The sequence below is a fragment of the Triticum urartu genome, chromosome 3A, assembly GCF_056163025.1.
Source record: "Triticum urartu cultivar PI428250 chromosome 3A, HENAU_Tu73, whole genome shotgun sequence".
NCBI lineage: Eukaryota > Viridiplantae > Streptophyta > Magnoliopsida > Poales > Poaceae > Triticum > Triticum urartu.
Genome location: NC_141875.1, coordinates 461,683,805 through 461,709,167, shown reverse-complemented (window position 1 = coordinate 461,709,167; position 25,363 = coordinate 461,683,805). Strand labels below are relative to the sequence as shown.

General features: G+C 40.2%; 1 protein-coding gene and 1 pseudogene across 5 annotated transcripts; both read left to right on the top strand.

The window, feature by feature from the left end:
- The first annotated feature begins 9,441 nt into the window (after positions 1-9,441).
- LOC125544331 (uncharacterized) lies at positions 9,442-12,885 on the top strand. Of its 5 annotated transcripts, XM_048707978.2 has the most exons (5): positions 9,442-11,050; positions 11,140-11,546; positions 11,664-11,729; positions 11,820-12,597; positions 12,681-12,885. In XM_048707978.2, the coding sequence occupies exons 1-2, from the start codon at positions 9,981-9,983 to the stop codon at positions 11,279-11,281; spliced, it is 1,212 nt and encodes a 403-aa protein (XP_048563935.1). In that variant the 5' UTR covers positions 9,442-9,980; the 3' UTR covers positions 11,282-11,546; positions 11,664-11,729; positions 11,820-12,597; positions 12,681-12,885. The 5 variants fall into 5 exon arrangements, with proteins under 5 accessions (XP_048563935.1, XP_048563931.1, XP_048563933.1 ...); XM_048707974.2 differs by having other exon boundaries at positions 9,442-9,812; positions 9,979-11,050; positions 11,140-12,597; XM_048707976.2 differs by having other exon boundaries at positions 11,664-12,597.
- LOC147980078 (uncharacterized) lies at positions 11,651-12,595 on the top strand (annotated as a pseudogene).
- Positions 12,886-25,363: the final 12,478 nt, after the last annotated feature.

The following is a 25,363-nucleotide window of genomic DNA, read 5'->3' as shown; positions in this document are numbered from 1 at the left end:
CTAAGTTATACTCCCTCCGTCCCATAATATAAGAGTGTTTTTTTTTACACGGGAATAGCATCCAGTTGGTAAAATCCTTAAAGTTGTGTTCAGGGTTGAGCTAGCTAAAAAAGGGGAGGACAAAGGATCAGTTACGTCAGGAATCTTCTGGAATTGCATGAGTTTGGGGCGCCCTGAGGCTGGTTGTAATGAGGAGTATCATATACTAGTATCATGGATATGCGAAATTGCTGGATAGCACACGGCGACCACCTTCACCGGAATCTGCCCCACTCATTTGCATCGGGATTCCAACCACTATATTAGTCAGGTTGTATTCCATGATTCACACATCATGTATGTCCCTCTAAATATTTCCATATAAATCTCAACAGCTATAATGACCTGACTAGTGGCAGAGAAGCAGACCCATCATCTCCAACGGTCACTCCCCAACCACCCGTCAAAACTTAAACGCCACCCGTTGTTCCTATTTGTAAAAGTGGGAAAAATATATTATTTCAACCTAAAACTTGCCTTAAAGTAAATGCTGGGTTTCATGATTGTTACCATTGTTCGGGAATTCGGTAACTGGTAACTGCTCGGTCGACTACTCATTAGTGATTAATCGGTTAATCAGCCATTTAATTGTATTAATCGGCTACACATGAGAATATATTGGCAACATGCAACTAGTTTTTCACGTATTGTACACCATATAATCCAATGCTCACATGTACGTATTATACATTTATACTAAAATATGAGAAAACAGCCCCACAATAGGTAGAATTGTTACCTGGACGGTTTGGTCATGATGCATCCAAACCGAAAGGCAACAAACCTGCAGAATTGATGATAGAAGATAGATATGCATTTGTATATGCTCTAAACTTGTCAAGATAAATGAGTAAACGACAGCCATACATGTGACAACAAGCAGCCACACATGAGACATGATAAGATAAATTAAAATGGCAGCCACACAACTTGGCAATATGCAGCCACACATAACAAGCTAAATAGCAGCCACACATGTGAACATGGAATAATTCACCAGCATAACAGGTATTAGGTAATAAGGTTCATAGACCACAAATACTCAAATAGTTACCTGACCCATCACCGATTAATCGGTTTGACAACCAGTTAATCGTCTGACAACTGATTAAATGCCAGTTAATCGGCTTGACCATTTAATGAACCGAGTATGTGCTATTCGCCTCAGTTAGGCATTGAGTAGCGATTAAATGGGCATTTAAATGGTAACTCGGTCGAGTTCTTGAACAATGATTGTTACTATTTTCAATTAGTAAATTTATATTTTCAAGGTGGTACTATTTCCTCGTTTCATGTTACAAATTCCATGGTATTACTTATTTCTAGGAAAACCAAGATTTTATGATACTTAGTTAGAAAATAGAGATAATTATAATGATATTATATGTTGTTTTTCATCTCTGATGAAAAACCAAGAACTTCACGATAATAATGCCAGTAAATTTTGTTATATTAATCTCGATATTATCCTCTTCTAAAATAAGTGAGAATTTGATGATACTAACTTTGGAGACGAAAGGCATAAAAGTATAATTAACCATCATAGTTTTATCAATATAGTAAATGCCTGACACGCACGGGAGACAATTCAACCTCTTTGGCAATCAATGCTTGACATGGGACCCCACGGTAATATCACTGCATGCATGGTCATAATGAGTATGCATTAATAGTACATATTATGTCGTGTAATTTTGTACGACTGAAAAAATAGTAGTGCTTATTGCTAGAGATATGGTATTCTGGACATATTTAAGGTTTGTATTACTTAATTTGTATTATCAACCACTCAACCTTGATCATGTAATTTTATATGTACACTTAATCACACGTTATTTGTACTAAGTCTTTGTAGCTACATCTTCTAATTTACCTTTTACCATTTTACCTTTCCACTGTAAGTTGCCTGGCAAGTTCACATTCCTTCATTTTCAATCAACTCCCGTTTGAAAACTTGGATCACTTTATCGCTCACTGCGGCAATTAAATGCACTGTCCAATAAATTTAATGAGTATGGACAACTTTTTACTGTTGGTATATATGCAAAGCAAAGCGTTGTATTGTGAAATTGATGTCAATTTATTGAAAAGTTGCACTAATCCCCACGAGTGGCTTCGATTCTGGTGGGTGTCGTCGCCATGTGCTCTTCGTCTGCATCCCATGCATATGGTACTATTGTATGATGGGTTGGTCGTCATGGTAGTATCATAAATAGTATCATGCATGCCAACTAGGCAAATTTGATGAGGTGACATAAAATTAAATGAAGAAAGAGAGAGTTGAGTATCATATCATGATACTGTATCGTATTAAATGGTGTGCTACTATGTGTCATGCATGACAATAAATGAAGTTAGCTATGATACTAACTTATAATACTATGCACTATGGATGTGGTATCGTCCTCCCTCCGTCCGGTGAAGAGTGTACATCTAGAAATTTTAGGAAAAGTTATGGAGTTAGTAAAAATGCATTAGAAAGGTGCAAGCCACCATCTCTCTCCTCTTTAATTACCCAACCCCCAATGAGCTAAGTGCATGCAAAAATTAAAAATACCATGTGTAGATTGCTATTGGTCTTGATTACCGTGTGATGAGAGAGAAGTATTTTTTTCTACTTGAAAGTGCATTGAAAAGCTAGAAGTACACTCTTTTGTGGACAAATTTTAAAGTTAGATGCACACTACCGGACGGAGGGAGTGTGCATGATAGTAGTATATGATACTCGCCATTACGATCATAGTATCATGTATTACTATCATGTAGTATTCTATTTATTGTCATGCATGACACAAAGTAGCATGGCATTTATTATGATACGGTATCATGATATGATACTCCACCCTCTCTTTCTTCATTTAATGCTATGACACTTCATCAAAATTGCCTAGTTGGCATGCATGATACTAGCTATGATATTATCATTACGACCAACCTGCCAAACAGACTATGAATACATGGCTTCAATAATGATTGGATCTGACAATTTTTTGGTCATAAGAACTTCTTTTGGCGACGCCTTGATCCTACTGTTAGGGCAAGTGGCTTTTTATTGGGTATAGATGCAGACAAGAATGAGGTAGTTGGCTCTGAAGTAGAAAAGCACTACATCAGTATGCAAGTTAAGGGGGAAAACTTCTTGGACTAGCAATTGGTTGTGTTTTATGGCCTAGCCCGCAACAAAAGTAAAGATGAGTTCCTAGTTGAGCTTGCTAGTGTATGCAACAAATGCAAGGGGGTTGTAGTTATGGAGGTGATTTATTTATTATAAGGAAAACTAGTGAGGAAAACAATCCTCATGTCCTACCCAAATGGAGACACACTTTTAATTCAACTAGCAAGAGGCCTCTACATTGCACGGAACATCAATATGCATTTTTTTTACAAAACACCTATTGTGATTGACCCATGTGGAAGTAATCCCATGTGTAAAACCTAATAATATATCGAGAAAGAGGATAGATAAGGTGAGGAGGAGTGGGAAGTGGTGGTGATTGGTGGTCGGACTGAACGGAGGCATGGGGATGGACGGCGCCGACAGTGGCCACCATTCCAGATTGTTCCAGAGGCTTCCTTTTTTAATTGCTCAACAATGAGGTTGTAGGAGATAAATATGAACGAGGGAAGGATTTATCTACAAATGTGGAGAGAGGTGCGGGTATCTTTTTGCAAAATTACCATAGTTTGCTTTCTATCCGTCTGATATAGATTGGACGGTCTATATTGCAAGATGGCAGGCACACCACATCACCAACTCGTTTTTTTATAAGAGTAGAGATCATTGAAGTTGGTTTGAAAGAAGTGCAGCTACATGGAAGATTATGCACATGGGCCAAGAACTTGGAGGTGCCCATTTTGAGAACTAGATATAAGGTGTTGATAGCATAAAAAAAGATAAGGTGTTGGTTTCCTAAGAATGGTATCTTGCCTATCCATTAGCAAATGGTTTTTTAAGGTGTTAGCAACTGTTGTTGGGTTGAATATAGAGCTTTCCGATCATGTACCATTGCATTTGAGTATTGGGGTTCCAACTCCTTAGTGGTATTTTTTTATTCGAAACTTGTTTGTTAGAGAAAGAAGGGTTCCAAGACACGATGCAGAAGAGCTGGCATGCATCAACTTTTTGTATGTATGACTTGGACAAACAGAAAGACAAGGCTAGAAGGTTGAGGATGCATCTCAATGTTGGCATATAAAAGTTGACGGGGTTTATAGAAATCTTAGAGTGGAGATTTTAAGTAAACTTGATGGGCTAGTCAAAAGGAGTGAGGTTAGTGTTCTATCCCGTGGACAAAGGGAGCTTAGATTGATTTTAGATGCCAATTTAAAAAACTCTTAAAGGATGAGGAAACGAAATGGAGGCAGAGGCTAAGGAAAGAGATTTATTAGAAGGAATGGAAATACCAAATACTTTCATTTGAAAGCAAGTGGTAGAAAAAACATATTGCAGTGCTACATAGAGATGGAGTTGAGATTGTAGAAGATGTTGAGCTTGTGAAGCACATTACAAAGTTCTATAAGGCACTAGTAGAAAACGGAGCTTTAAACCGGTTCGTAAGGGCCTTTAGTGCCGGTTTTGTAACCGGCACTAAAGTGTGGGCACTAAAGGCCCCCCTTTAGTACCGGTTCGGCACGAACCGCCACTAAAGGCCCACCACGTGGCGTGAGCTCGCATCGTGGCATGGGGGACCTTTAGTACCGGTTGGTGTTACCAACCGGTACTAAAGGTTTTTTTTATTTTTATTTTTTGAAAATTTTGAAAAAAATTGATTTTTTTATTTTCAATTTCCTAAATTTAATTATTTGATGATTTAGTCTCTAATCACCCCTCTTGACTGCTCAAGTGTGGATCACTCATTCCAAATCGTCTAACTTCCCGGTCGGTCACCCATCCTCTCACTCCCCCAGCATGAGCACGCTTAACTTCGGAGTTCTATTCCCCCTACTTTCCAAGTCTGCACTTGTTGTTTTCCTGACAAATGTAAGCTGTCAATCCTATTAACCCTCAGCAGTTTAGCTTGAGCATTAGGTCACTCGTTTCACCATTTGAGTTTGAAACTATTATTCTAAAAAACAGTAATTATTTAGTAACACTAATATTTCTTGAATAAGTTTGACCATAGTTTGACCACAGTTTGACCATAGTTTGACCAGATTTGACCAAAATTCAAAAAATTGAAATAATTATTTAGTAACACTAATATTCTTGAATAATTATGTAGTAAGATTAATACTTCTTGAATAAGTAGTTTGACCAAAATTAAAAAAACTGAAATTTGAGCATATCTTTTTTCCTTTTGGAATTTGAGGATTCTAAAAAATTGCAAACAGGCCGTAGGCGGTCTTCATCGAATGCGGATTTTCGTGCTGAATTTTTTGATATATTATACGTTTTTTCCCGACATCGTATGCAAAAGTTATAGTCATTTTACATTTTCCCTACACTTTTTGCAAAACATGTCCAAATTTAAGTTTTCAAATTTTCATAACTAGTAGGTGTAGTAATATAACTACCTCTCGAAGGATTTTATTTTCTGAAGTTTTTATCATTTTCTTTTGATTTTTTCAAAACTGAAATGGCGATACACGGGGGGGGGGGGGGGGGTAGAGTTTGAAAATTGTCCTATAGTCCCGGTTTGTGTCTCCAACCGGGACTATAGGTCAGATCCCTTTAGTCCTGGTTCATGGCACGAACCGGTACTAAAGGTGATCATAGGGCCCCGGCCTGACGCCAGCCTGCCACCACCCCTTTAGCACCGGTTCCTGGCACGAACCGGTACTAAAGGTTCAACACGAACCGGCATTAATGCATAGCCGTTCGAACCGGCACTAATGGTGGCATTAGTACCGGGCCAAAATCGAACTGGGACTAATGTGTCTCACATTAGGTCCTTTTTCTACTAGTGAGGATTTGGCTGATGCTCCTAAGTAACCTCCATTGAATTGCATGGTTTTCCATGCAATCAGTTGTCTAAAGAGGGTAGAAAATTTCTGACTAACGAAGTTGTACTGGAGGACATCAAGGACTTTGCATTGGTTCGAGGCACAATAAGGCTACATGTCCTGATGTATTGCATGCAGAGTTTTCAGAGGTTTTTGGGATGATATAAAATATGACTTGGAAAAGCTCTTTGATGTTTCTCATCAGGGAGGGTTGAAAGTTGATAGCTTGAATCAAGGTACTATTGCACTGATTTCAAAGGTGCCTCATGCCGAGGTTGTTCAGAAGTTCAAACCCATATATCTGCTAAATGTCAGTAATAAAATACTGGCTAAGATTTTAGCAGTTATATTGGGATTGGGAATTGATGGGTCGATTTATGCAAGACATAGCCTTTATTAAAGACCGGTATATCATGGAAGGTGTGGTGCTAATACATGAAATTATCCACGAGACCTAGTAAACAAAATATTAGGGGTGTTTCCGAAGATTTATTTTTCAGAAAGCATCTGACAAGGTGAAATGGCCTTTTTATATTAGATGATGCAGGCCAAGGGTTTTGCCAAAAAGTGGTGTGACTGGATTATGAAAATTGGCATATGACAGAGAGTAGCTATCAAGGTGAATGATCTTATTGGTCCTTATTTCCATAATTCAAGGGGGTCAAACAATGCGATCTTCTATCTCCTTTGCTATTTAATATTGGTGCTGATGGGTTGGCCTTGCTGGCGAAGAAAGATCAAAATCAGGGTTTCTTCTCTGATTTGGTGGACGGTGGCTGGCATTATTACAATATGCTAATGACACCATACTCCTATTTGCAAGATGATTTCGGTAATGCAAGGAACCTAAAGTTTATTCTTTGCATATTTGAGCAAGTTTCTGGGCTAAAGATTAATTTACACGAGAGGGGGATATATTGTCTAGGTGAAGTTGTTATTGGAGAGAAGGATTACAGAGAAACTTTCTCTTGTAATTTTTGGACTTTGCATTTAAAATATCTAGGGATGCATGTGGATGCTAAGATACTCAACAATTCTTAAGGGATCACGGTGGAGAAGAAGATAGCGAAAAAAATAGTTGCCTGGAAAGAGAACTTGCTATCTAACGTAGACATGGTTACCGTAGTGAATTTTTCTCCAAGTGACATCCCTTTGTTCATGCTATCTTTCCTGGAAGCTTCGGAAGGGGTCTAGAGGAACTTGAATTCTAGCATAACACAGATGGTTTGGCAAGAATCCAACAACAAAAAGAAGTATCATTTGGTAAATTGGCCTACTGTGTGTGTGCCAAAAAGTTGTTGGAATCTAGGAGTTTTTGATCCAGAGGTTTATTAACCAACGCATGCTTAGAAAATGGCTTTGGAAACTTGAAAATACTAAATGAATGTGGTAGTCTAGTGAGAAACAGTAAGACATAGCAAGCTATGCCTCTTCACAACGACTAGGCACAACCATCTGTTTGATTCAGACATGCACAACCGTCTTGCCCCATTTTTACTGCGAATGTTCGCTAGTCCGCTGAGGCCAACGTCACAGTGTTGTTGCTCCTAAAGTTAACATGTACGCCTTATCGTTAATTTGGGCGGCAGGAGACTGACTGTGTGGAGCACAGTCCTCTCAGTGGAATTAGATTTATTAGCCCATATGTTCCATTGTGAAACGTTTGGTCCATGAGTCCATCCACCCAAAATGTAACAATAGAGGAAATCCATGATAGCTAATGTGTTTTTAAAACCCAGGTGGCTACTCCGAAAACCGATCTGGGTGATGAATTTAAATGCCCGCCTGTTGCAAAATCCTTCTTTCATGTAATTTACCCATAGTTCAATGCATCGGCGAGCTTTTGTTGATCTACTTTACAACTCAAAAATATTTAGAGTTGATGATAAAGATAAATGAAGTTCTTTTAAAAAAATATACCCTACTATCGCATCAACGTAACATAACCCAAATTGTTCATATTCTACCATACATGCATCTAAAGGATTTTTCATATTTGTATCATTACTTTTGGATAATTGTTTTCAAAATTTTATCATTATTTTTTGGAATGGGCGGGTGCGGCAACGCGCGCTTTTATGTTCTAGATATCAAGGAAATATGTAAGTAAACAAACTCTCTCAGAGTGGAGAGATGGTGTTGGTGGCTCTCACTTTTTGTGAAGTCTCATGAATGTTTTTTTTTGCGAAGAAAAGTCTTGTGAGTGTTAGCCATACATTTCAGACTTTTGCCAAAATAGAATTGGGAGATGGGGTGAAAACATTATTCAGGATGTTGTGGGACTAGGAGATAAATCTCTAGCTGGTCAATTTCCTAGATTATGTAACCCCACCTTCACCCAAATAGTGGGTGTGCAGTTTATTATAAACAATGGGATTGATGGAGTGGAGTTTAGAAGAAATCTACATGATGAAAGTTCAGATCCATGCGAAGATTTGATACATATGGTAGATATGGCGGAGTTGAAAGGTTGCGAGGACGGAGTGATTTGGACTCTAAACAACAAAAATATGTTTGTGGTGAAGGACATCTACTTACACTTGAAAACTTCTACAGTGGTTTGGTAGTGTCCTATCCATATAAAATAACAAGTTTGCCATGGTTGATGCTTAGAAATAGCATATTAACCAAGGACAACTTGTTGGAGAGGGGTTGGACTTGGAATCATCTTTCTTTTAATGTAGTGTTGCTAAATTGGTTTGGTATGTGTGCTTTTGCATTGTGGATTTAAATATTTCGTAAAAAATAACGAATGCTAGTTGGGGGGGGGGGATTGCTAGACTATTTGAAAACTACAAATAGTGCATGTTTTGATAAGAGGTTTCTTGTAATATACAACTTGTGCTATTATCTTAAAAGCAGGAGTATTTTTGCAGAAACACTACGGTAGAGGAAGTACTTAATAAGGCGCGGAGACAATAAAAAAAGTTCTTGACGAGATTTATGATAGAAGCCATGAATAGAATTTTTTGGTTAGGAGAATTGTGATGGATTGAAAATTGCTACATCTTAGTGGATGTTCTCTTGCTACGGGGATATCCTGATTCTTGCTAGATGGTGTGGTTTTAGTAACTGCATGTCTAGTGTTAAACTATTGGATTTTCTGACCCATTTGTTTGTGGGGACCCTGTCATTTTTAACACGATACAATTGCAAATGCTCACATACATGCATACACAATCATCCATATGAACACACATACACACCCTGCCCGTATGAGCACCTTCAAGACACTAAGTTGACACAACCTCCTGAGATTGACAAAGTCAACATAGGCGCTTCATAGTCGACGGAAACGTCTGCTCCTAGTGGCGAGTTCACCAGGCAGGCTTCGATAGGCTTGAGCCTACCCTCCAAATTCGCGGATTTTTTTACTACTAGGCTTCAAAATATTTCTTAGGCCCAGCCCAGAAAAAATGGTCCAGTAGGCAGCCCATCTAAGAGTCGGTGACTAACCCAGCCTCCCGCACGCTCGCACGCGCACGAAGCACATCAGGCGCACGAGCAGCGGCCACCCAATAACCTAGCCACTGGCCGCCAGACGCCACCTCCTAGTCCGGCGGCGCCTCCCCGCCTCCTCGCCGTCGCCGCGTCCTCGCCGAGCGCCGCCTCCCCGCCGGACGCCGTCATCAGCTGAGCGCCCGAGCCTGCACGAGGGGCGGGGCCACGGGGGGAGCCGGGATGCGCCTGTCGGGGAGCTCGTCGCCCACGACGCCCAGGGCTCTCTGCAGGTCGCCGGATCCACCGACTCCCCACTGGACGCCGGACGCCTCTCTATAGGTCGCCGGTCGCCGGACACCAGAGTCCTGGTCCAGAGCAGATCGAAATAGGTTGTATGTTGTCTCTGTCTGACTCTGTTTGATTCTTCTTAGTTTAGTTGATAGCAGTTGCTAGTTTAGTTAATTCTAGTCAGTGCGTAGTTTGATTCTAGTCAGTACTGGTTCTAGTAACAATTAATTCATGAACTAATTTATGTCCTTGTTTATTTTTTTATAGAAATGAAGAGAAAGAGGACTATGCATAGTTGGTTTGCAAGTAGTTCAAATACACTTCCTATTGTTCCTGAATCCAATGTTGCCCCAATTAATGTTATTGTTCAGCCTACCCCCATAGAGAACATAATCCCTGATGATCCAACAAACGAGAGCACTAATCCCTCGGTTGATGAGAGCACCAATCCCACTTCAAATGAGAGAACCAATCCCCCAACCGATGAGAGCACAAACCAACCAGCACCACCAACACAATATATATTAGAATTTCATCCAAGTCAGATTTTTGGTGATCCGGCGGATCGAATACCAATAGAAGATTATGCCCCTAAAATTCGAAGTGAAGTGAGAAGAGCTTATTTGTTGAAAGAGCGAAACAAAGCAAGTGGGCATAAATTTGAAGTCACATTGGACGGTAAAATTTGGAGATCTTTTCAACCACAATGGCTAGATAGGTTTGTTTGGTTGGAATATAGTGTCGCAAAGGAGGCTGCCTTTTGCTTCCCTTGTTTTCTTTTCATGAAACCATCACATGCTGCTACATTTGGAAATGACGTATTTACCATAGATGGTTACAAACGCTGGAAAACAGCTTTCGCAAGTTTTCAAAAACATGTTGGTGGTCCATCTAGTTACCACAACATTGCTAGAGGCTCGTGTGATGATTTCAAGAATCAAAGGGCCAATGTGGCTACCAAATTCCGAGCACATACTAAAGAATCTGAAATAAAATATAAAATCCGTTTGACTGCATCATTAGATTGTGCAAGGTATCTCATAGCTCAAGGGGAAGCTTTTCGTGGACATGATGAGTCCTCCGATTCCGTAAACAAAGGCAATTTCACGGAGTTCTTGGATTGGTACAAAGATAAGAATAAAGATGTGAAAGATGCATTTGACAATGGGCAAGGTAATGCACTTATGATATGTTCACAGATTCAAAAGGACCTTGCTACATGTTGTGCTTTGGAGGTAACCAAAGTCATCAAGAATGAGCTTGAAGATAAGAATTTTGTGATACTTGTTCATGAGGCTAGAGATTGCTCAATGAAGGAGCAAATGGCAATAATTTTGAGGTAGCTCAATGGTTTACAAAGGCTAATTCTTTTATTTTATGTTGTTATTTGTTTCTTTTCCTATAACTTGTAGCTCTCCAAATGTGCAGATTTTTGGATGATAGTGGGGAGCTTCAGGAGAGATTTCTTGCTATTAAGCACATCACAGATTGCACATCTGCCGGAATTAAAGAAGCATTGTTTTATGTCTCAAAGTACCATGGCTTGTCTAATAATAGGCTACGTGGATAGGGTTATGATGGGGCTTCAAACATGAGAGGAGAATTCATTGGTTTGCAAAAGCTAATTCGTGATGAGAGTCCATATGCTTTCTATGTTCACTGTTTTGCCAATCAATTGCAACTAGTGGTTGTCACAGTGGCTCAATGTTGTCCGGTTATTGCTGATTTTTTCAACTGTCTTCCTTTGATAGTGACTCCGGAGGGTTCATCCTGCAAAAGAAAAGATTCATTGCTTGCAAAGCATCAAGATGACTTGATAGAGATGATGGAGAATTGTAAGATATCATCTGGAACTGGTTTACATTAAGAAACTAACCTAGCTAGACCAGGAGCTACTCGTTGGGGCTCACATCTTAGAACCTTGCTTCGTGTTTACACAATGTGGAATGCAGTGGTGGATGTGCTTGCAATTGTGATTGAGGATGCCCAGGAACACACTTCTCAAGGTGGAGCTTCAGGTTTGTTGGTACAGATGGAATGCTTCCAATTTGTGTTCATCATGATATTCTTAATAAACTTGTTGAACATCACAAATATGCTATCACAAGCTTGAAGCCATGCGTTTGATCTTGGATGTGAAAGAAGCTTTGCAAACTATGAAGGACAATGGGTATGAGCCATATGCGAGCAAGCAAAAAACTTTTGTGAGGAACATGGCATTGACGTGTCAAATATGGATGATCTCGTTGGAGCTATGGGGCAATCTGCTCGAAGCAGGAATAAGGTGACTCGAGATCATTATTTCAGGGTGAGCATATTCAATGTTGCGATTGGTGCAACTCTCACTGAGATGAACCACCGATTCAATGAAGTTAACACCGAGTTAGTGGATTGCATGTCTTGTCTTAATCCAGCTAACAACTTCTCAAAGTTTAATGATGAGAAACTTATTCGGCTTGCTAAAATTTATGTTGAAGATTTTACACAAGCTGAACGGTTGTTGCTAAGATACGAGCTTCCAACATTCCTTACAAATATTAGGAGAAGTGAGGAATTTAATGGATGTCCGGATATTTCTACTCTTGCTCGTTTGATGGTTCAAACAATGAAACATAGAACTTTCCAATTGGTATATCACCTTATCGAGTTGACATTGATTCTTCCAGTGGCAACTTCGTCGGTTGAGCGAATATTTTCAGCAATGAAGGTCATCAAAACCGATTTGCGCAATAAGATATCAGATGATTGGCTCAATGATTTAATGGTATGCTACCGTGAGAAAAGGATATTCAAAAGTATTCCACATGATCAAATTATGATACGATTTCAGAAAAAGAAAAATCGCAAATGACATTTGCCTCCTGAGTATGATGTTATTTCTTAGAGGTATATCTCTATTTTAGTACTAGTGTCGATAGTTAGTTGAGGGTACTTTACCATGTCACTAACATTTGTGCCAATTTGGACAGATGGCTTGCAGTTTGTCACTTGCATTTTGGTGTGGAGGAGATCTACAACTACAATATTGTTAGTATGAAGCAACACCAGTGTCTTGTCTTTGCCTTATTTTGGTTGATTCTCTAGTACTTGATGTATTGGTGTGCAGATTGTATGAAACTTTGCTGTTGGTCAATCATGCTACTAGTATTTATCTTGAGAATCATGTCCATTTGAGCACTGTTTGGCACATATTGTCTCTATAAATTGGTAAAACCATTTTTCTTTCAAAATTCCAGAAAAAATCAGTAAATACTACATGCTTCCAGTAGTAGGCTGGGAAATTTTGAGCTTATTTGGCCAAGAGGATTAGGATATAATGGCCATTTTAGTCACCTGATTCAAAATTTGGTTCAAAATTTGATATTTTCTAAAAAATCCAGAAAAATTCTAGTATATAGTACGTGTTTCCAGTATTAATCTGGGAAAGTTTCAATTTATTTGTACAAAAGGACTAGGAGATAAGCAGCTTTTTCTTCAAAAGAGCGTTCGATTTTCTCGGCTTAAACTTTGAGCCCACCCTCCGTTTTTTCTCTAGATTCGCCACTGTCTGCTCCTACTGAATGAACATCACCAAAAAGTCTGGAACAAATCCAGGAAATAGCGAGCATCAATGACAATTTTTGGACTTGAACTCTGGTGGGCTAATTTCACCACAAGGAAGCAAACCATCTACGCTATGCTCAGTTCACACCCTGTCATTTTCTTGGGTTGTGTTGGTTGGGCCTAAAATAATTTTGCCATGTTGATAATCCTTGATCGCTGATCTTATGGTGTTCATGTCTAGAGCTGTGTTTTGCGCAGTTAGTTTACTATTAGGTTATTACTTCCTGTTCCTTTTCATTTATGATTCCTTGTTGCTTCCTAAAAATCATATGGTGATTTCTGTAGCGGAAATCGATGACAAGGCATGTCATTAATATATTAAGTAAAAAAGAAAAACAGTAATGAGGACTATTTTCCTTGATCAAAATATCACCTGAAAGGGGAAAGCGCGTGAAAATGAGAAAAACAATTGATAGCCTTTGCCCGTTGATCTTATGGTGTTCAGGTCTAGAGTTGTGTTCTGTGTGGCAAGTTTACTATTACGTTGTTGTTTCTGATTCCTTTTCATTTATGTTTTAGTTGTTGCTTTGTAAAATTATATAATGTTTCTTTAATGGAGGGAAATCAATTGAAAGACTCATTAAATTTAAAAAGCGAAGAATGAGAACTATTTTCTTAACTAAAATATCACACAAAAGGGAAATCGCATGGAAAACATAAAACATTCCGTGGCCAGTTTACTAGTATTAAGTTGTCGCTTCTAGTTTCTTTTCATTTTTGCTTTGTTTGTTAATTTGTAAAATTTATATGGAAATTTATTTAATGAAAGGAAATCAGTGAAAAGGTTCTTTTACATTAAAAACCCGAAGATTAATGAGGACTAGTTTTCTTGACCGAAATATCACATGAAAGGGAATGCACATGGAGAGTGGGAAACAGAAAATTTAAAATTCCACGGAAAACAGGAAATGTTGCGTGACCAGTTTACTACTCTCTCCATCCCAAAATAAGTGTCATGAATTTAGTACAAAGTTTTTTATTTGATTTAGTACAAAGTTAACAGAGGTAGTAGTATTAAGTTGTTCCTTATGGTTCCTTTTCATTTATATTTTGGTTGATGATTTGTAAGGAAATCAGTGAGAAGGCTTTGTTATTTTTTTTAGAAAAAACAATGATTCACGAACACTATTTTTCTTGACCGTAATATCACATGTAAGGGAAAGCGTATGGAAAACAGGAAACGTTGCGTGGCCACTTTAGTATTAAGTTGTTGCTTCTGATTCCTTTTCATTTATGTTTTGGTTGCTGCTTTGTAAAGAGTATATTGTGATCTCTTTAATGGAAATCGACGAAGAGGTGCATGAGTAAATAAAGAAGGCAAAGATGAATGAGGATTATTTTTCTTGACCAAAATATCACATGAAAGAGGAGGGAAAAGCCCATGAAAAACAAGAAACTGAAAAGAATTGATAGCCTTTGCTCGTTGATCTTATGGTGTTCAAGTCTAGAATTGTGTTCTGCGTGGTCAGTTTACTCCCTCCATCCCAAAATAAGTGTCTTAACATCATTTTATTTATGTTTTAGTCGTTGCTTTGTAAAAATTATATATTTTTTCTTTAATGTAAGGAAATAAATGGAAGGCAGATCGAGCGCATCAGCACCCTCCATCATTGCAAGATAGGTCTTGTTACAGAAAATTTCTGCAACAGTGATCTTGTTGCATAATTTTTTGTTGCTGAGGTTTTGTTGTAGATCTTTTTTGCAACAAAGTCCTTGTTGCAGATTTTTTTGCGCAATGAAGACTTTGTTGCGGATTTTTTTTGTCTTCATTTTCTTTATAACAAAGCTGATGTTAGCCACATAGCTGATGTTAGCCAGGAGCACGTCACGTGAGACACGTGTTATGCAAGCGAGGCGGCGAACGGAGCCAAGAAATCAGCTAGTCGAGGGGAATCATTTCCCTTTTCAAATTAAAAAAGCAAAGAATGGGAATCATTTCCCTTTTCAAATTAAAAAAAGCAAAGAATGAGGACGACTATTCTTAACTAAATATCACACAAAAGGGAAATCACATGGAAATCATGAAACGCCGCGTCTAGTATTAAGTTGTTGCTTCTTATTCCTTTTCATTTACGAAACTACTTCACAGCCGATACTTCATGGACGTTTCATGCACGATTGATGCTTAGGTGGCCGTGCTGCACTTCATTCAATAATTTGATGGCTGGATGTGTAGAATCGTGAGTGTCGTGTGTGTGGCAGCGTTGATTCATTTACGTTTTGGTTATTGCTTTGTAAAAAGTAATATAGCGATTTCTTTAATGGAAATAATAACTGAGAATGCTTTGTTAAATCAAAAGTACCAAGATTAGTGAGGACTATTTTTCGACATATGACATGACAGCGAATGCCCATGGAAAACAGGAAGCCCTCCATCATTGCAAGATAGGTCTTGTTACAAAAAATTTCTGCAACAGTGATCTTGTTGCATAATTTTTTGTAGCTGAGGTTTTGTTGTAGATCTTTTTTGCAACAAAGTCCTTGTTGCAGATTTTTTTTGTGCAATGAAGACTTTGTTGCGGATTTTTTTCGTCTTCATTTTCTTTATAACATAGCTGATGTTTGAAGGAAATATGCCCTAGAGGCAATAATAAAGTTATTATTTATTTCCTTATTTCATGATGAATGTTTATTATTCATGCTAGAATTGTATTAACCGGAAACATAATACATGTGTGAATACATAGACAACCAGAGTGTCACTAGTATGCCTCTACTTGACTAGCTCGTTAATCAAAGATGGTTATGTTTCCTAACCATGAACAAAGTGTTGTTATTTGATTAACGAGGTCACATCATTAGTTGAATGATCTGATTGACATGACCCATTCCATTATCTTAGCACCCGATCGTTTAGTATGTTGCTATTGCTTTCTTCATAACTTATACATGTTCCTATGACTATGAGATTATGCAACTCCCGTTTGCCGGAGGAACACTTTGGGTGCTACCAAACGTCACAACGTAACTGGATGATTATAAAGGAGCATTACAGGTGTCTCCAAAGGGAGATGTTGGGTTGGCGTATGTCGAGATTAGGATTTGTCACTCCGATTGTCGGAGAGGTATCTCTGGGCCCTCTCGGTAATGCACATCACTTAAGCCTTGCAAGCATTGCAACTAAATGAGTTAGTTGCGGGATGATGTATTACAGAACGAGTAAAGAGACTTGCCGGTAACGAGATTGAACTAGGTATTGGATACCGACGATCAAATCTCGGGCAAGTAACATACCGATGACAAAGGGAACAACGTATGTTGTTATGCGGTCTGACCGATAAAGATCTTCATAGAATATGTAGGAGCCAATATGGACATCCAGGTCCTGCTATTGGTTATTGACCGGAGACGTGTCTCGGTCATGTCTACATTGTTCTCGAACCCGTAGGGTCCGCACGCTTAAGGTTACGATGACAGTTATATTATGAGTTTACATGTTTTGATGTACCGAAGGAGTTTGGAGTCCCGGATGAGATCGGGGACATGACGAGGAGTCTCGAAATGGTCGAGACGTAAAGATTCATATATTGGATGATATGGTTAGGCCAAGGGGTCAAGCCCATGAGGCTTTAGGTCGGTGCAAAAGGAGTTTTGCGGAGGCCAGGGGGCCAAACGCCGGAGACCCTGGCGTCTGGCCCTGGGCCAGACGCCGAGGCCCATGGCGTCTGGGCCAGACACCAAGGATTGTGGCGTTTGGTCCTGGAGTCCGAGTGGGACTCTTGCCTTTCGGGCAAAACCGACTTTGAGGAGGCTTTTGCTCCAAGTTTCGACCCCGGGGCTCAACATATAAATAGAGGGGCAGGGCTAGCACCAAAGAAACAACAAGTTGATCCACGTGATCTATTCCTTAGCCGTGTGCGGTGCCCCCAGCCACCATATTCCTCGATAATACTATAGCGGAGTTTAGGCGAAGCCCTGCTGCTGTAGTGCATCAAGATCGTCACCACGCCGTCGTGCTGACGGAACTCTTCCCCGACACTTTGCTGGATCAGAGTCCGGGGATCGTCATCGAGCTGAACGTGTGCTCGAACTCGGAGGTGCCGTAGTTTCGGTACTTGATCGGTTGGATCGTGAAGACGTACGACTACTTCCTCTACGTTGTGTCAACGCTTCCGCAGTCGGTCTGCGTGGGTACGTAGACAACACTCTCCCCTCTCGTTGCTATGCATCACATGATCTTGCGTGTGCGTAGGAATTTTTTTGAAATTACTACGAAACCCAACAGTGGCATCCGAGCCTAGGTTATTTATGTTGATGTTATATGCATGAGTAGAACACAAGTGAGTTGTGGGCGATATAAGTCATACTGCCTACCAGCATGTCATACTTTGGTTCGGCGGCATTGTTGGATGAGACGACCCGGACCAACATTACGCGTATGCTTACGCGAGACCGGTTCCCCCGACGTGCTTTGCACATAGGTGGCTTGCGGGCGACAGTCTCTCCAACTTTAGTTGAACCAAGTGTGGCTACGCCCGGTCCTTGCGAAGGTTAAAACGGAGTCTATTTGACAAACTATCGTTGTGGTTTTGATGCGTAGGTGAGATTGGTTCTTGCTTAAGCCCGTAGCAGCCACGTAAAACTTGCAACAACAAAGTAGAGGACGTCTAACTTGTTTTTGCAGGGCATGTTGTGATGTGATATGGTTAAGGTATGATACTGAATTTTATTGTATGAGATGATCATGTTTTGTAACCGAGTTATCGGCAACTGGCAGGAGCCATATGGTTGTCGTTTTATTGTATGCAATGCAATCGTGATGTAATGCTTTACTTTTATCACTAAGCGGTAGCGATAGTCGTAGAAGCATAAACTTGGCGAGACGACAACGATGCTATGATGGAGATCAAGGTGTCACGCCGGTGACGATGGTGATCACGACGGTGCTTCGGAGATGGAGATCACAAGCACAAGATGATGATGGACATATCATATCACTTATATTGATTGCATGTGATGTTTATCCTTTTATGCATCTTATCTTGCTTTGATTGACGGTAGCATTATAAGATGATCTCTCACTAAATTATCAAGAAGTGTTCTCCCTGAGTATGCATCGTTGCGAAACTTCTTCGTGCTGAGACACCACGTGATGATCGGGTGTGATAGGTTCTACGTTCAAATACAACGGGTGCAAAACAGTTGCACACGCGGAGTACTCAGGTTATACTTGACGAGCCAAGCATATACAGATATGGCCTCGGAACACGGAGACCGAAAGGTCGAGCATGAATCATATAGTAGATATGATCAACATAACGATGTTCACCATTGAAAACTACTCCATCTCACGTGATGATCGGACATGGTTTAGTTGATTTGGATCACGTGATCACTTAGAGGATTAGAGGGATGTCTATCTAAGTGGGAGTTCTTAAGTAATATGATTAGATTGAACTTAAATTTATCATGAACTTAGTCCTGGTAGTATTTTGCAAATTTTGTTATAGATCAATAGCTCGCGTTGTTGCTTCCCTGTGTTTATTTTGATATGTTCCTAGAGAAAATTGTGTTGAAAGATGTTAGTAGCAAAGATGCGGATTGGATCCGTGATCTGAGGTTTATCCTCATTGCTGCACAGAAGAATTATGTCCTTGATGCACCGCTAGGTGACGGACCTATTGCAGGAGCAGATGCAGACATTATGAACGTTTGGCTAGCTCAATATGATGACTACTTGATAGTTTAGTGCACCATGCTTAATGGCTTAGAATCGGGACTTCAAAGACGTTTTGAACGTCATGGAGCATATGAGATGTTCCAGGAGTTGAAGTTAATATTTCAAGCAAATACCCGAGTTGAGAGATATGAAGTCTCTAACAAGTTCTATAGCTAAAAGATGGAGGAGAATCGCTCAACTAGTGAGCATGTGCCCAGATTGTCTGGGTACTACAATCGCTTGAATCAAGTGGGAGTTAATCTTCCAGATAAGATAGTGATTGACAGAATTCTCTAGTCACCATCACCAAGTTAGTAGAACTTCGTGATGAACTATAATATGCAAGGGATAACGGAAACAACTCCCAAGCTCTTCGTGATGCTGAAATCAACGAAGGTAGAAATCAAGGAAAACATCAAGTGTTGATGGTTGACAAGATCACTAGTTTCAAGAAAAGGGCATAGGGAAGAAGGGGAACTTCAAGAAGAACGGCAAGCAAGTTGCTGCTCAAGTGAAGAAGCCCAAGTCTGGTCCTAAGCCTGAGACTAAGTGCTTCTACTGCAAAGGGACTGGTTACTGGAAGCGGAACTACCCCAAGTGATTGGCGGATAAGAAGGATGGCAAAGTGAACATAAGTATATTTGATATACATGTTATTGATGTGTACTTTACTAGTGTTTATAGCAAACCCTCAGTATTTGATACTAGTTTAGTTGCTAAGATTAGTAACTCGAAACGGGAGTTGCAGAATAAATAGAGACTAGTTAAGGGTGAAGTGACGATGTGTGTTGGAAGTGGTTCCAAGATTGATATGATCATCATCGCACACTCCCCTATACTTTCGGGATTAGTGTTGAACCTAAATAAGTGTTATTTGGTTTTTGCGTTGAGCATGAATATGATTTGATCATGTTTATTGCAATACGGTTATTCATTAAAGTCAGAGAATAATTGTTGTTCTGTTTACATGAATAAAACCTTATATGGTTACACACCCAATGGAAATAGTTTGTTGGATCTCGATCGTAGTGATACACATAATCATAATATTGAAACCAAAAGATGCAAAGTTAATAATGATAGTGCAACTTATTTGTGGCACTACCGTCTAGGTCATATTGGTGTAAAGCGCATGAAGAAACTCCATGCTGATGGACTTTTGGAATCACTTGATTATGAATCAGTTGATGCTTGCGAACCATGCCTCATGGGCAAGATGACTAAGACTCCGTTCTTTGGAACAATAGAGCGAGCAACAGATTTGTTGGAAATCATACATACTGATGTATGTGGTCCGATGAATATTGAGGCTCGCGACAAGTATCATTATTTTCTGATCTTCATAGATGATTTGAGCAGATATGAGTATATCTACTTGATGAAACATAAGTCTGAAACATTTGAAAAGTTCAAAGAATTTCAGAGTGAAGTGAAAAATCATCGTAACAAGAAAATAAAGTTTCTACGATCTGATCGTAGAGAAGAGTATTTGAGTTACGAGTTTGGCCTTCAGTTAAAAACAATGTGAAATAGTTTCACTACTCATGCCACCTGGAACACCATAATGTAATGGTGTGTCCGAACGTCATAACCGTACTTTATTGGATATAGTGCAATCTATGATGTATCTTACCGATCTACCACTATCGTTTTGGGGTTATGCATTAGAGACAGCTGCATTCACGTTAAATAGGGCACCATCAAAATCCGTTGAGACGACGCCTTATGAACTGTGGTTTGGCAAGAAACCAAAGTTGTCGTTTCTGAAAGTTTGGGGCTGCGATGCTTATGTGAAAAAACTTCAACCTGATAAGCTCGAACCCAAATCGGAGAAATGTGTCTTCATAGGATACCCAAAAGTTACTATTGGGTACACCTTCTATCACAGATCCGAAGGCAAGATTGTTTGCTAAATTTGGAAACTTTCTGGAGAAGGAGTTTCTCTTGAAAGAAGTGAGTGGGAGGAAAGTAGAAAACTTGATAAGGTAATTGTACCTTCTCCTTTATTGGAAAGTAGTTCATCACAATTTGTTCCTGTGACTCCTACACCAATTAGTGAGGAAGCTAATGATGATGATCATGAAACTTCAGATCAAGTTACTACCGAATCTCGTAGGTAAACCAGAGTGAGATCCGCACCAGAGTGGTACGGTAATCCTGTTCTGGAAGTCATGTTACTAGACCATGATGAACTTGCGAACTATGAGGAAGCGATGATGAGCCCAGATTCCGCAAAATGGTTTGAGGCCATGAAATCTGAGATATGATCCATGTATGAGAACAGAGTATGGACTTTGATGGATTTGCCCGATGATCGGCAAGCCATAGAAAATAAATGGATCTTCAAGATGAAGACAGACGCTGATAGTAGTGTTACTATCTACAAAGCTAGAATTGTCGCAAAAAGGTTTTCGACAAGTTCAAGGTGTTGACTACGATGAGAGATTCTCACTCGTATCTATGCTTAAAGTCTGTCTGAATCATGTTAGCAATTGCCGCATTTTATGAAATCTGGCAAATGGATAAACAAAACTGAATTCCTTAATGGATTTAATAAAGAAGAGTTGTATACGATGCAACTAGAAGGTTTTGTCAAATCCGAAAGGTGCTAACAAAATGTGCAAGCTCCAGCGATCCATCTATGGACTGGTGCAAGCATCTCGGAGTTGGAATATACGCTTTGATGAGTTGATCAAAGCATATAGTTTTATACAGACTTGCGGTGAAGCCTGTATTTACAAGAAATGTGAGTGGGAGCACTACAACATTTCTGATAAGTATATGTGATTGACATATTGTTGATCGGAAATAATGTAGAATTATTCTGTAAAGCATAAAGGAGTGTTTGAAAGGAATTTTTCAAAGAAAGACTTCGGTGAAGCTGCTTACATATTGAGCTTCAAGATCTATAGAGATAGATCAAGACGTTTGATAAGTTTTTTCAATGAGTACATACCTTGACAAGATTTTGAAGTAGTTCAAAATGGAGCGGTCAAAGAAAGAGTTCTTGCCTGTATTACAAGGTGTGAAGTCGAGTAAGACTCAAAGCCCGACCACGGTAGAAGATAGAAAGAGAATGAAAGTCATTCCCTATGCCTTGGCCATAGGTTCTATAAAGTATGTCATGCTGTATACCAGATCTATTGTATACCCTACACTGATTTGGCAAGGGAGTACAATAGTGATCTAGGAGTAGATCACTGGACAGCGGTCAGAATTATCCTTAGTAAAATAAGGATATGTTTCTCGATTATGGACGTGACAAAAGGGTTCGTCGTAAACGGTTACGTCGATGCAAGTTTTTGACACTGATCCAGATGATTCTAAGTCTCAATCTGGATACATATTGAAAGTGGGAGCAATTAGCTAGAGTAGCTCCGTGCAGAGCATTGTAGACATAGAATTTTGCAAAATACATACGGATCTGAATTTGGCAGGCCCGTTGACTAAGATTCTCTCACAAGCAAAACATGATCACACCTTAGTACTCTTTGGGTGTTAATCACATAGCGATGTGAACTAGATTACCGAATCTAGTAAACCCTTTGGGTGTTGGTCACATGACGATGTGAACTATGGGTGTTAATCACATGATGATGTGAACTATCGATGTTAATCACATGGTGATGTGATCTAGATTATTGACTCTAGTGCAAGTGGGAGACTGAAGGAAATATGCCCTAGAGGCAATAATAAAGTTATTATTTATTTCCTTATTTCATGATGAATGTTTATTATTCATGCTAGAATTGTATTAACCGGAAACATAATACATGTGTGAATACATAGACAACCAGAGTGTCACTAGTATGCCTCTACTTGACTAGCTCGTTAATCAAAGATGGTTATGTTTCCTAACCATGAACAAAGTGTTGTTATTTGATTAACGAGGTCACATCATTAGTTGAATGATCTGATTGACATGACCCATTCCATTAGCTTAGCACCCGATCGTTTAGTATGTTGCTATTGCTTTCTTCATGACTTATACATGTTCCTATGACTATGAGATTATGCAACTCCCGTTTGCCGGAGGAACACTTTGGGTGCTACCAAACGTCACAACGTAACTGGGTGATTATAAAGGAGCATTATAGGTGTCTCCAAAGGGAGATGTTGGGTTGGCGTATTTCGAGATTAGGATTTGTCACTCCGATTGTTGGAGAGGTATCTCTGGGCCCTCTCGGTAATGCACATCACTTAAGCCTTGCAAGCATTGCAACTAAATGACTTAGTTGCGGGATGATGTATTACAGAACGAGTAAAGAGACTTGCCGGTAACGAGATTGAACTAGGTATTGGATACCGACGATCAAATCTCGGGCAAGTAACATACCGATGACAAAGGGAACAACGTATGTTGTTATACGGTCTGACCGATAAAGATCTTCGTAGAATATGTAGGAGCCAATATGGGCATCCAGGTCCCGCTATTGGTTATTGACCGGAGACGTGTCTCGGTCATGTCTACATTGTTCTCGAACCCGTAGGGTCCGCACGCTTAAGGTTATGATGACAGTTATATTATGAGTTTACATATTTTGATGTACCGAAGGAGTTCGGAGTCCCGGATGAGATCGGGGACATGACGAGGAGTCTCGAAATGGTTGAGACGTAAAGATTCATATATTGGATGATATGGTTAGGCCAAGGGGTCAAGCCCATGAGGCTTTAGGTCGGTGCAAAAGGAGTTTTGCGGAGGCCAGGGGGCCAAACGCCGGAGACCCTGGCGTCTGGCCCTGGGCCAGACGCCGAGGCCCATGGCGTCTGGGCCAGACACCAAGGATTGTGGCGTTTGGTCCTGGAGTCCGAGTGGGACTCTTGCCTTTCGGGCAAAACCGACTTTGAGGAGGCTTTTGCTCCAAGTTTCGACCCCAGGGCTCAACATATAAATAGAGGGGCAGGGCTAGCACCAAAGAAACAACAAGTTGATCCACGTGATCTATCCCTTAGCCGTGTGCGGTGCCTCCAGCCACCATATTCCTCGATAATACTGTAGCGCAGTTTAGGCGAAGCCCTGCTGCTGTAGTGCATCAAGATCGTCACCACGCCGTCGTGCTGACGGAACTCTTCCACGACACTTTGCTGGATCGGAGTCCGGGGATCGTCATCGAGCTAAACGTGTGCTCGAACTCGGAGGTGCCGTAGTTTCGGTACTTGATCGGTTGGATCGTGAAGACGTACGACTACTTCCTCTACGTTGTGTCAACGCTTCCGCAGTCGGTCTGCGTGGGTACGTAGACAACACTCTCCCCTCTCGTTGCTATGCATCACATGATCTTGCGTGTGCGTAGGAATTTTTTTGAAATTACTACGAAACCCAACAGTGGCATCCGAGCCTAGGTTATTTATGTTGATGTTATATGCATGAGTAGAACACAAGTGAGTTGTGGGCGATATAAGTCATACTGCCTACCAGCATGTCATACTTTGGTTCGGCGGCATTGTTGGATGAGACGACCCGGACCAACATTACGTGTATGCTTACGCGAGACCGGTTCCCCCGACGTGCTTTGCACATAGGTGGCTTGCGGGCGACAGTCTCTCCAACTTTAGTTGAACCAAGTGTGGCTACGCCCGGTCCTTGCGAAGGTTAAAACGGAGTCTATTTGACAAACTATCGTTGTGGTTTTGATGCGTAGGTGAGATTGGTTCTTGCTTAAGCCCGTAGCAGCCACGTAAAACTTGCAACAACAAAGTAGAGGACGTCTAACTTGTTTTTGCAGGGCATGTTGTGATGTGATATGGTCAAGGTATGATACTGAATTTTATTGTATGAGATGATCATGTTTTGTAACCGAGTTATCGGCAACTGGCAGGAGCCATATGGTTGTCGTTTTATTGTATGCAATGCAATCGTGATGTAATGCTTTACTTTTATCACTAAGCGGTAGCGATAGTCGTAGAAGCATAAACTTGGCGAGACGACAACGATGCTATGATGGAGATCAAGGTGTCACGCCGGTGACGATGGTGATCACGACGGTGCTTCGGAGATGGAGATCACAAGCACAAGATGATGATGGACATATCATATCACTTATATTGATTGCATGTGATGTTTATCCTTTTATGCATCTTATCTTGCTTTGATTGACGGTAGCATTATAAGATGATCTCTCACTAAATTATCAAGAAGTGTTCTCCCTGAGTATGCATCGTTGCGAAACTTCTTCGTGCTGAGACACCACGTGATGATCGGGTGTGATAGGTTCTACGTTCAAATACAACGGGTGCAAAACAGTTGCACACGCGGAGTACTCAGGTTATACTTGACGAGCCAAGCATATACAGATATGGCCTCGGAACACGGAGACCGAAAGGTCGAGCATGAATCATATAGTAGATATGATCAACATAACGATGTTCACCATTGAAAACTACTCCATT

Excerpts from the sequence above, each read along its gene's own strand:
- LOC125544331 (XM_048707974.2), top strand. The coding sequence starts at position 9,981 with ATGAAGAGAAAGAGGACTATGCATAGTTGGTTTGCAAGTAGTTCAAAT. Across the intron at positions 11,051-11,139 it reads CAAATGGCAATAATTTTGAG|ATTTTTGGATGATAGTGGGG; the intron begins GTAGCTCAATGG and ends CCAAATGTGCAG.